Source organism: Festucalex cinctus, chromosome 21 (assembly GCF_051991245.1).
Source record: "Festucalex cinctus isolate MCC-2025b chromosome 21, RoL_Fcin_1.0, whole genome shotgun sequence".
In the NCBI taxonomy this organism is placed as follows: Eukaryota; Metazoa; Chordata; class Actinopteri; order Syngnathiformes; family Syngnathidae; genus Festucalex; species Festucalex cinctus.
This window is the reverse complement of record NC_135431.1, coordinates 15644036-15657215: the sequence shown is the minus strand read 5'-3', so window position 1 is coordinate 15657215 and position 13180 is coordinate 15644036. Positions and strand designations below refer to the sequence as shown.

Sequence of the window (13180 nt, the reverse complement as noted above, 5' to 3'; positions counted from 1 at the left end):
CAAAACATACGGCCCGTGGGCCAGAACCGGCCCGTCAGGGGGGGGGTCCAATCTGGCCCGTGAGGACAGAGTATAAACAGCAGTTTTTCACTAAAATTAACTTATTGTTGCTAATTTTGTCCACTGTAAGGTGCACTGTTGACCACTTAAATGACATTCTGAAATTTGACTGTTACTCGGGATTTGATGCAAAAATGTCGCGCCAATTTTTGGTAAGAAATTTCAGATTACAGAACTCTGCAATAAGAAAATTAAATGGGAATATTGAGATTGCGCATGTAATTATTTGTACCAAAATAGGTAATATTTTGATCTGTTGTTCTTAATAGCTTATTAGGCAACGGACATACTGGACATGCATGAGTTTGACACCCCTGCTCTAGAGAAGTGACTATTTTCATTGCAGCTGTCGGCTCTGAAAATGTCCCGGAGAATTGTTAGTGTGTTAATAGAGCCACTTAAAGCAAATTGTAGTCACTAACATTTATAATAGCAAAGTCAGAAATATCACCGTCGCTGACCTTTTAAAGAAGCTATCACTTTTATTTCCTCTCAACTTGTGCAATCAGGTGGGTCACCCAAAAAATTTGGATCGTGACCTTTATGGTAAATTAAATCGTAATGGCCCGGAGCGAGTTAACAAGGACATCTGGCCAATTTATCTGTCAGTGGCTTCACTTTACAAAGACGGCAGAAGTTGCATTTGACATTTGCTGTAAAAAGCTTCCTTTGTTCGTGCCTTTTTTTGTATTATTTAAATGTCCCGTTTTGCATTGAATGAGCGTTCAGTCATGCAAAAGGTGTAAAGAACACGCATGAATTAATTATATATTTACATATTTTTATTATGGTTTGTTTTTAATTGTAAATGTTATTTTAAGCTAACATTTTTATTGTTAAAATCACATTTCTTTCAATGAACAACTCAAAAATCTTAGTCACTCTAAGGCCCTTTTCACAATGCATTTTCTGCCGTCGTCAAACTCATTCATTGTTTATGTTGTGAGATGTCAAGACCACAGAATGGAGCATAGCAAGGTCAATCTCTCTTGTCTCTATGCCAACCAACAGGTCTTCTGTTATGGCTGATGGAAGAAATTGGCGGGATCTATATTTTAATCGGGTTGTCACAATGTCAATTTCAGTTGTTTGCAAATGTTTTCATCTCAGTCATCTTACCAAATAATTCCTATTTTGTCCCACTAATGCCCCCCAATTAACACATTTGACTGCCCACAGTTTGAGTACCAGTCCACATTTGTCACTGGTGTGTTCTGCAGCAGGGATGATGAAGATCTGCTATTAAAAGTGTGGAATGACAGCCAGTCCATTTGACTCACTCCTGTGGCCGATGGCGTTTTATAAAAAGACTAAAAGGGAGACTTAGAGATTCTGCAGTGGACAGCACAGCCAGGCATCCAGACTATGCAGACCAGCAGGCTGAAGGGCAACATATCAACTGATGGTACAGAAATGCAACTTGTAGCTTAAGATTAATATTGAGAATTTCAATCATTTAAACATTTTATGGCCTTCAGTCGTAACATAATTACTAAATATCTGACTACTTATCAGTAATGTAATTGACAGAAAAACAAGTTTCTATAATTGCCTAAGTGAGATGATATTTTTTGTCATCTGTTTTTCTGTCAATGAGGCAATACTTTTGTAAATATTAGAAATATAACTATAATATTTCAACTGTAAGTGTTTTGCCCTCAGGCAAATGTAATCCATCATGCCTAAGGGGGGCTAGTCTATATTTACTCGCCATGTGTCATCAAGCCCCATTACAGCAAGCAGACTAGCATCCACAGCTATGCAGACTTTTAATAGAACTCAGAGACACAATAAATAAGCCAAAGTAACAAAAAGACATGGAAGCACTGTACTCAAATACCATCAGAAATGATAATCATATTGGCTAGGAATATTCATATACATGGAAGACAACAATTTAGTTTTTCAGTACAGTGACCACCTCCATCCACACACATCATGAGACGAATCACTGCTATTGGCTCAACCTTCACTATGTGTTTGGGGATGTCTTGCAAATGAGGCTTTGACACAATAAAGCTGACAAAGTACTGTCAGGAAGGCTTACAGAAGCTGTCCATTATGAAGAAACTTAGCTTCAAAGGGTGGGCAGCTTAAGAAGAGAGACACAGAAAGACCTGACAGGCTATTATAGGATAAGTGTGGATTTTTGTCATTGATTGACTGCCATTATTGAGGAAAAAATACTGACGAAAAACAACAATAAAACGCTGGTCTTGAACCAGACCTTATTATTGAATCATTTTGAAGTCGATACACTCATAAGCGACAATATTATGTCATAATTTAGCTTATGGGACCCAATAGTAGATCTGTGTTTTAAAAAAATCATGTATATTAATACAAAGCCTCTTATGGAGCCGAGTACTCTGGCTTACTCGTAGGTCTTGACTTAGCCTAATGAGGCTAGTAAGTGCTAGGAGCTAAAGGTATAGACACAGTATTGTAGGTACAAGTTAGACATACGATGCAGATTTACCAACCAACAGTGATGTTTTAAACATGATTGTACTATCTGCCTCAATTTGAAAATACCATTGAGCTGTTCGGGAACTACTGTGTGAATGCTAGGGGCTTAGCTAACTTGCTCTGGCTAGCTACTGCGGCTAAACACTGTCCGACCACAACTCCTCTTACGTCAGTAACCCTCACCTCCATGGCAACAAACACTTCTAACAAGTATTGCTGTCACTAACGGAGGACAAACAATAGCTGTATATAACACACTAAAACAAGAAAAGATGAACGAGAGAAGCTATGCTAACCGGTAAGCTAAAATGTAGAGCTGTGAAACCCTAGAATAAGTGCTTAGGTGGTACAATACACTTTTAGGTCTGAACCAGGTTGCAGCTGAAAGTAACCAACTATGAACAGTAAATTTGAAGGTAAAACCGTACATTAAGTGGCTACAGGGAATAATACAACCGCTACATACCAGGCATACACAATACAAAAGTAAATTAATACATAATAGTAGCCAATATTAAATAATATCAGTAATGTTGTTTGTGCTTTCTGCACTATTCTGCCACTGAGTACAGAATTCTAATTTTATGATCTTCACAATGAATGGTGTAGAATTTAGGAAATATATAATGCTAATGGTTGAGTAAAAATGCCCGTTTGTGCCATTTTTCAAAGGTTTCAATGTTCCTAATTCAAAAGCAAGGGCAAGTCTGAGCAGGGCTTCAATGGATTGACTTACCAATTGTTTGCTCAGGCACTGAGTTCAGGAACAGGGTTATGGATGTTGGGCAGTTTGAAGAGTTGATACATAACAAATGCTCATCCTTTAGGCTTGAAATATTGCAGGATATCAAACAATAGTCAAATAATGCTATTAATAATAATTCTTAAAAAACCTTAACAAGCCGAGAGGCCTGCTTAAAGAGCTTGCCAACAAACCAGAGCTATGGCAGCCATCTTGCTTTTAATCCTTTACCCTAGCAGGAAGCGCACACATTTAAATGTAATACCACACCTGGCCAGTTGGGGGCATACTAAGAAGAAATTTCCACACTCTGGTCAAGACTTGAAAAACAAAGCAGAACTAATACAAAAGTACAATTTGTATAATTGCTTATTTCAACTTAAGTAATCTTAACTTCTCTACGAATTCAATAAATTATTAATTCCAACTCCCTTTAGAGATAATGGCTCAAACAATGCCATTTTGGGAGTCTCCTAGAAAGTGATTTTGGAGGTACAAAACGCCATAATGTTTTTGGCATCTCGATTATGCAAGTGTAATAGTACTAGTGACTGTGTTACCTGTCACATCTTGGTCCAGTATATCCAGGTTGACACTGGTCACACAGCAGCTCTCCACCCTCACCAAGGTGGCAGGTTGGGCTGAAACTGTTGCCGGGATGCCGAAGTTTTAGTTGAAATTGTTGATCGTTGATTCCGTAACGTTGTCCCACAGCGGACAGAGGGGCGACGAGGATGGCGATGAGGAAGAGAAGGCAGAGATGGGTTAAGGCCATTGTTGGTCTTCCCTGTACACACCCACACCTGTGTCCCCACTTTCACATTCACACACGTAACATCCTCCACGCACGGGTTTTTATAAACACTCTTCCTCTGCTCAAAACACAGCCTAAATGAAGAGTGTGTGAGTGAGACCGAGTGAGAGCGAGAGTCACCCTCCCACTTCCATAAACTATAGATAGTTCTGCTGGCTCAGGTTCCGGGGCCAGACTGGTTCATTAGCTGACTGCGTGAGCTCAACTGGCCCACGTACACAACACAAATATAAAACAGAAGAAATATGCGGCACTCATCAAAAGTTTGGACACACTTTCTCATTCACAACAGGCAAACAAAGGTAATAAATTGAAAGAAAACTGTGCACACACAAAAAAAAGTTGAGGTTTTGAAACTCAATCAAGATCCTGTCACGTCCAAGAGTAATTCCCGAAAGATGTGTAGAAATGTTCGTCCTACCATGGCCAACCGTCCAATAGGAAATATGTAGTTGTATGTGTGCATATTTCTTTCTCCTGGCTAGCTCGCCAGATATTTAAAGGGGAAGTCACCCCCCCCCCCCCCCCCCCCCATTTCATTTTATTTTATTTGTTTACAATATGTTCTTTGCAGCCCCACTACTCTAAATATGTTATTGTGTTTCATATTGCATTAGTGGAATATGAGCCAAGCAGCAAAATCCAGCCATTTATATCCATCACGGGGCGGCCATTTTGCCACTTGCTGTCGACTGAAGATGACATCAATGTTCTTCAGGTAACAACCAATCACAGTGCAGCTTCAGAATACAGGTGAGCTGTGATTGGTCGCTGCCTGAACCCTGAGCGACTGTGATGTCATCTTCAGTCGACAGCAAGTGGCAAAATGGCCGCCCTCTGAGATAGATAAAAATGGCTGGATTTTGCTTCATAACTCATATTCCACAAATGTAATATTAATCAGAATGTCATATATTATTGTCAAGAAATGTTTAAGATAGACTTCCACTTGAAGAAAGTATAGCCAAACTTTTTTATTGCTACTGAATCTAAATAATAAAATTAAACAGTACTCACCTCTTGAGCACAATGATAAAGAACAGCTACTAACATCGTTGTGGCAGTGTCATTCAAAATACAAACTTTCCAAAGGTCGACTATCGAATGCACCTCTCATATTGGTTTAATAGTAGCAGGTGTGTGTGATCAAGGTCTCCCAAATTGCATAGGCACAAATTAAAAATCATATCATACTGATATCAGCTGTGATGGATGGCAAAAAGTAATTAAAAAAAACAAAACAACAAAAACTCATTACGCCGATTAGAAAAAGGGTGAAACTTCAGAACTGTTGCACGGGCAAAATTATTGATTAATTTTCTCAAGAGCACAAGCAAACGAGAGTTGATGGTCTGGCGATATGTTGATAACTGACAGAAACGACTTGGATGTAGTTAATTGAGCCCAGGTGTAAACGAAAAGCAACCATGATGAATACTAAATTCATTTTGCATTGATTCTCTTTAAATCACCACACATTTTTTTTCCCCCTCCACACATTAATCAGATCTTTGACATTCTCGCTAAGTGGAACAGGCTGTCTGCTTGACCGGCTGTTTGAGCGACAGGTTTCGGTGGGTGGACATAAAGTGAGGGATTAGAGGGCTATTTTAAGGGGGCCGCGGGCCTGGCACCTCCAGGCTATTATTACAGCAGGGGGAGGTTCAGGGGAAGACAGGGAAGCTGGGCAGACTGAAAGAGAGACGTGTCTCTCTTTAGCTCGGGAGCGCCAGTTTGGACAAGACTCATCGCCGCTGCAACATGAAAATTCTCAGCTGCTGCTGTGTGTGCGTGGGTGGGGGAGATTCAATTCAGTACTTCTAGTTTACAAAAATGCATGGAATTTTCTAACTAACTTCTTACTTGTACTGCATAGGAGCTCTACTATATCCATTCTGGCCATCAGTCAAGTTTGCCACCAACGTCGCCCCTACTATATTATACATAACCAGATCACAAAAAAACGTAAAGCTCAGTGATAAACGAAATCCAGACCCTGAATATATTTAGCGGACACACTCATATGGGTGACATCACCATAGTTCGAGGCAAGAAGGTTGCAGATAGCAGTAGTTTCTCCGCTCTGAGCAAGAAAGCAGGATTTATTTCGATAAAGCGAACTTAGCTTCTCTGAGTTTTGCTGACTTATCTTTAACGTTTAGAATTGTTGATATGAATTCTGAACACAGCCACGTCATGAGTTAGCTTTAACTCATACATTAATTACAAAATATACCCAAAAATATATATATATATTTTCTTCATTAATCTGTACTTTCTTTTCTTCCTTTGTCGTTTTTTTTAACAGCGAAATAAAAACTATTAAAAAAAAAAAAATCACAAAAAAATTATCGTATTAATCATGTATTAATGCAGATGAATCGCACTATTAATTTTGACCACAGATTATCCTTTAGTTTGACGGCGGATGGTTACGTTAAAGGTAGCGCAGGTTGTGTTTGAGCAATTAACATTACGACATACATTAAAGTAAAGCATTTAATAAATGTTTGACATTCAGAATATTTGTTCATGTCAAACTACTGGGGTCATTTTTTATTTATTTTAATTATGCAAGTAATTAACTGATTAGAAAAAGATGAGGATGAGAGTGTGCAGTGGATCAAAAAATGCTGAAGACGTCCTCTGCTCTTTAAATTTGGCGGGCAAAAATAATGTGGATAAAAAGCCATTTTAAGTGATTTTTCGTGATTAATCAAAATTCTAACATGATTAATCTGATTTAAAAAATGTAATCGATTGACAGGACTTTTTTTTATATATATATATATATCTGATAACTTTGGAATTTGAACAAGGGTGTGTACACTTTTTATATCCACAATATAGACATTGAATTGATATTGGGCACCGCAGTGTAAATGCAGGCTTTGATGTGCAAACAGCAAGAAGCTACAAATTGGTAAACAGTGCGGCTCCTGACGAGATAAGCACGGATTCCACCACAGCAGCAGGTTTATCAGAACATTATGTTGCATGCCCGGTAGGACCTTATCCTTGTCAGACCTTTCCAGGATGTTCGAGTTTGACCTTACCTGCATTTTTGTTTTGTTTTGATAACCTGGTTGGAATAATAATGGATGGTAGAAAGAGAACAATCTGTCCATCATCAGTGCCAACTGAATTAAGGTCATTTCTATTTAGCTACATAATGATGTAAAATAAAGTATGAATTAAGACTACAACAATATGATTGGCTGATATTTTGCATTTATGAAAAATTGGCGATTATGTCTTTATTTGCCTAATCGATCAATTACGTCATTGTTTGTTTATCAGTGCTTTTTGAATATATATATATATATATATATATATATATATATATATTTATTTATTTTTTTCCCTTTACATTTCAGTTAAGTCATTTGCTCCCAATAACTTATAAATACGGTTTTTAAAACTTAAGTGTCTCAAAAGACGTATTTATAAGTTTGTTTGTTTTTTAAGGCAGAGGGCAGTGGCTGACTTTTTCCAGACCTTTGAGGGAGATGAGATCGCTTTATTCTCAACTAATTTGCTTCCAATAACGTAAAAATACATTTTGTTTTTTTTATGTTTTAAGTATCCCAAAGACATATTTATACTTTTTCTTGTTGTTGTTTTTTTTATTTATGCTAGAGCATACAGAAGGCTTTGATGCAGCCTCTCAACTGCAAACAACGGTTGCAGAATGGTAGTTATTACACAAACGGCCAATAGGTGGCAGCAGAGCAAAGGAGATCAACCAGGGCCATGTTGAAAAAAAGCTCAATTACTCACAATTCTAAATAGATTTGTTAAAATTGATTAAACTTAGCTATATTCTCAGGCTAATTGCTGCAGAATGGAAACAGATAGAAGAATATTTTTTTTCCTGATGAAAGAAGAGACTTTAATCTTTCTTTTGATAGGTTCCATATTTTTATAGAAATAGAACACAATATTCCGTTGGCCTTGCAAAATCAGTCCGAATCCAGTAAAACAACTGGGAGCGAACGGGATTGCTTCTGTGAAAATGGCTGGGAGCGAATGAGTTAATGTCAATTATACATGGTTTTCGCTATTCAAGGGCCCGCAAATTGAGAGAGTAGACTGTAGAATAGTTTAAATTGGACTTTTTTGTTGTTGTTTTTTTAGACAAAATTGGACTTGGAGTTTTTAAAATAGATTATATATTGTTCCATATTCTGATCAAATCGGTGACTGATTCTTTTTTTTTTTTTTCAAACTCGATCACTGATCGAATGAAAAATTCTGATCATGTAAATCCTAGTATGAATAGACTATAACAATAACCATTTACATAAACCATTTGCAGAGAGTCCTTGGTTTACAAAGTGTTCTGATCTAGTAATCCTAATTTATACATTTGGAAATTAAATTATAATGTGCCATCTATCACTAAACTACATTACTGTATACTTTACAAGTCCTAAATAGATTAAATTTTTGCCTGAAAAACACTGAGACTGTGCATGTATGTAATGTAACATGAAAAATAACGCAAACAAGAATTATTTATGTTTAATTAAAAATTTGTCGTACAATTTAAAATGCAATCAGATCTGATCTCTCCTTATCGAGTATCAAGTAATATGATTCCTTCATTTAGACACCTGCGATTTTAGCCTAGCGGAGTAGAGGCAAGACGCCAAGAGATTTTAAACTTCCTCTCAAGATGCTGGAGTCACCAGCTGCGTCAGATTTTTGCTGGATCTTATAGTGATTCCACCCAACATCGATGACATTTACACCAACTGCTCTGGTGATATTTGAGCTCTACCACCAGGCAGCGGCTGTTTTTCTGTGATACCTTCAACAACAACAACAACAAAAAGACAAAAGACAAAAAAAGAAGAGGTGCAGAGAAGATGATGAGGACGGAGCGGCCGAAGAAGGAATTGAGTGTCATGGGACCCAAAAGGTCAGCAGGGATAGATTGAGTGGTTTGATGGCAATTTTTCGAATTAGCTTCAGTGTGGAGATAACTTACTTGTTACTGGGCACATTGAGAGGGCAGGCGCAGGGCTGACAATCTGTCGCTGACCCGCGGGTGGCGTCGCCATAGTAACCAGGTTGGCAGATGTCACAGTGGGGGCCTGTGGTGTGGTGGGAACAGTCCTGGAGGAAACATACAAGATACGTTAGATCATATACGCGGATCCATGTTTTCAATTACACACCTGACATTTTAGTGACAAAAAGGAGATGAGACTTTCAACCAGGTGAAACCAGGTCTAAGTTGGGGCGCACACGATTTTGATGGATTTGAGCCATGTGCAGACTTTGCAGCAGCCAACTTCACATCATCTGTAAGTGCAGATCTTGCAGTTTCTTATAAATGTGGTTTGCGAATCTGTTATGCTTAAGGGACACAATACTGCATTTCACAGGTTCCCCTCCTCTAACACACCTGAATCAAATGATCAGGATCGTTATCAGGCTTCTGCAGAGCTGATCATTTGAATCAGGTGTGTTGGAGGATGGAAACCTCTAAAACATGCAGGATTACGACCCTCGAAGACCAGAGTTTGGGACCTATGATTTAAAGGGAAAGAGGGCAGCCACTTTGATTGGACTGTGTTCAGTCTCACTACGGCACAAAAGCAAATTTCTAGGCTGCACTTTGCACTAGCAAATTTTTTGTTTGCTATTTTTGTCTACTTAATGGTATTATGTCAAAATCTTTTTCAGTCAGAGCTGAAATTTATAGCAAAGCCAGAATTTTACATGCGGCAAACATTAGCACTTTGTCTTCTAACTTCATCATTCAGCTATATGTCAGGGAAAAATAGGTATTTATTTCACATGAGTTTATTTATTAAAATGAACGAAGCACTGTGTTTCATTAGTAAAGAAACGACATTTGAGGAAATAGAGTTTGTCGTGTGCATTTTAAAAACACAAGGGAACCAAAAAGAAACGGAAAAGCTATTGTACATTGTGTATTGCTGGGGACAAAGGTCAAGGTTTAAAGCATCGCAAAAAGGGAGGATAAGCACTTTGACAAATGATTACAAGAGCAACATTAAGGTTTCTATTAAAGACGCTTTGGCAGATTATTATGAGGCCGACGGCAAAAGGATAAACAAACCCGGGGAACTGAAGGTTAATGATGTGGTACAGGATGAGCATCAAATCGCATTTTGTTACCATAGTAACCGAGCACTTAGGTCTCAATGAGACGAGCCCGAACTTTGTAACCGATGTGCTTCATAATCAAGCAGCAAATAGGAGCATTAGTGAAACTCAAACATGGCGCTAATTCTATTTAGAAAATGGCTTCATCACATGCAATGCTTACAACTGATTGTCACGTGCTGCATATGGTAAAAAATAGAAACATTAAAACACAACTTGCTCGTCCTCGTGATAAAAAAAAAAAAAAGAAGGAAATGACTCTTTTGCGTGTTAAATCAAATATCCTTACTGCTGACACAAGCGCACGCCGTGTTAACCTGAAGAGCCACAGGAATATTCAGTCACTCCGCTTTGGGCATCTATCGCTCTGCCAGTCACCACAGATGAATATGTAAACGTATGTACGCGCGTGGCTGTGAGTGATTAACTGTCAAGCTGTCTCACGCCGGGTACGAGGTGTGTTCGAGTAAAAAAACAAAAAAACAAAAAAAAACGCCCACCAATCTGTCACTGTGTTCGTTCTCTCCTGTTCACAACACACTTCACAGAGCGCGTGTAAGTGTACAATATCAATGTATTAATCTGCTATTCCTCAAATGGCCTTTAGATGGCGTCTTTCTCTTTGTGGGACATTTTGGAAGTAGTAGTACTACAATTGTGTGGCTCATTAGGAACAGGTGAGCTATTTATTTTTATAACACTTTGTCTGATGTAGTCCCAATGTTGCTTACTGCCTTTAGAGGACATTTACGGTACATATTATCTGGGGACTGCTTTGCTCTATTGTGTACCAAATGTCCTCAATTCATTGGTCCTGAATTACATGATTTCATTGGCATTTTGCCTTTGCAACGACATTTCTCTTTATTTTCATGTGGTAATGCATTTTTCCCTGATAATTAATTTCAGTGGGGGGGACAAATGAGGTCCTATTTAAATGAATAAATTACACCTTGTAGTTCTAGCTTCATTTATTTTAGTTTTGTTTTAGTCAATTTTATGATGGTCACCTTAACTGGCTTTCTGTTGACAATATCCTCCTGACTACCAAGGAAAAAATATTGTCCAATCATTTTTATTTTGATATTCCCCAATCTTTGTGAAGTAACGAATACTGAAAAATAAATTTTTGAAAAACAATTTTTTTTTTTTTTTTTAAGCTATGATGTGTCCATTACAGAGGACGTTTTTTTAAAACTTAAATGCTAGGCTCAAATACAGTTAAAATAATTCAAACAATACGTTAATGTGTTCTGAAGAGTCTTATAGAAAACATGCTAACAGCATTTAAAGCCTAAATTTGTTCAATAAAAAGTGTTATACAGTCTTCCCTCGCTATAACGCGGTTCACTTTTCGCGGGCTCGCTGTATCGCGGATTTTTTTTAAGTGCAATTTTGCATATTTTTTTACAGTAATATACCCATTTTATAAAATTTATGAAGGTTTGAGCATTGTCAAAGTTTGAACAAGAGAGAAATGTGAGAACATGTAAATGCCTCAATGAGAAAAGTGTATAAATTGTGCGGTCGGGGATTTTAGAGCCTTAAAACATTTATAAGAGTTGTAAAACATAAAGCTAACTACTTCGCGGATTTCATTTATTGCGGGTATTTTTTGGAACCTAACCCCAGCGGAAAACGAGGGAACACTGTACACTTACTTTTCCTCTTTCCGAAAAAGAACTTGCACCGAGGGAAGCCATTTTCTTTTATGATGCAATCAAAGGTAGCAAATCCCCACCCCTACACATTTTGTATCATTGGAAAGCTCCGAATGTCCTCTATAGAGCACAAAAGGAGTTAATTCAATCGTATACACTGGGTGGGAGATATTCAGCTTTAAAAAGGTCCACTACAGAGGACAAATTGTAATTGCTGGTAGTCAGGAGGATACCATAAATTGTGACTCGGTAATCAAGCGATGTGTGTGCACAATCAAGAGCTTCCAACAATTATTTCATGCTAAAAATCAATGAAGGTGCTACAACATGAATAACAATATCAGGTATCAAAAAGCATCATTGAATCAATATTCAATATTGTGTCTGAAAAACCATCACATTATGGCTGGAAAGCAATACAGAGACTCAAGTCCATAGAAATATGATTTTATATATGGTTGAGCCTTTGAGGCTGTTTATTGTGCGCCATTGTGGCAGTTAAAAAAGTAAAAAGGATTCATGAACTTACCAGGCAGTGGCCTGTGATCTGGTGGCATTGTGTGGCATGCCCGTGACAATGACAAGGTTCACACACACCGTTGTACAGGTTTCCATCCACTCTTCGGAATCCAGCGACACAAGCCTAAAAGGAGTGTGTTTGGTTGAGTATGTTTAATTGGTTGGTATGAGGTCAAGGTGGCTACTAACATTGACTACTTTAAGATATCTACACTTCTTGTATCCATGTTTTATTTATGTACCAAATATAATTTCAGTTGAAATTATGGTACTTAAAAGTTCAATATCATCCTGAGAGTGAAGTTTTGAAGAACTCTTCTAGCCTTTGTTGTTTTCTGTGTTGGGATGTTAAGATCATTTGAAACATTTGAGCAACCTTGCGCTTTATTACACAGAAAAAGAATAATGCTAAATGCTACAAAATGCTAAAATGCTTATACTCCACCTTTTAGCATTTTGGGAAAAATGCAAGATATGCTAGCAAGCTATGCTAGCCATAATTGTGAAAGCCATTAGCAGCCTTGCACTGTATTGCATAGAAAAAAGAATAATGCTAAATGCAACAAAATGCTAAAAGATTGCGAGCTATGCTAGCCATGATGGTGAAAGCCATTTAACAGCATATTAACAGCCTCACTCTGCAACTTTTATGTTTACTTTTTAGTTTTTCAGAATTTGTATGGTATTTTTAGTTTCTATCATGACGCAGCTCATTAGCTCCAATGAGCAACCCCCATGTCTTAAAAGCTAGACTTTGGACAGCTCATAGTTCAT

At 37.8% G+C, this 13180-nt stretch overlaps 1 protein-coding gene across 2 annotated transcripts in view; it reads right to left on the bottom strand.

Moving 5' to 3' along the window:
* lama2 (laminin, alpha 2) overlaps positions 1-13180 on the bottom strand; it is a 153387-nt gene that overhangs the window by 76002 nt on the left and 64205 nt on the right. For both annotated transcript variants that reach the window (XM_077510840.1, XM_077510841.1), the window contains 3 exons: positions 12417-12530; positions 9079-9206; positions 3832-3918 (listed from right to left, as the gene is read on the bottom strand). In XM_077510840.1, coding sequence (XP_077366966.1) covers positions 3832-3918; positions 9079-9206; positions 12417-12530 — 329 coding nt within the window. The remainder of the gene's footprint in view (positions 1-3831; positions 3919-9078; positions 9207-12416; positions 12531-13180) is intronic.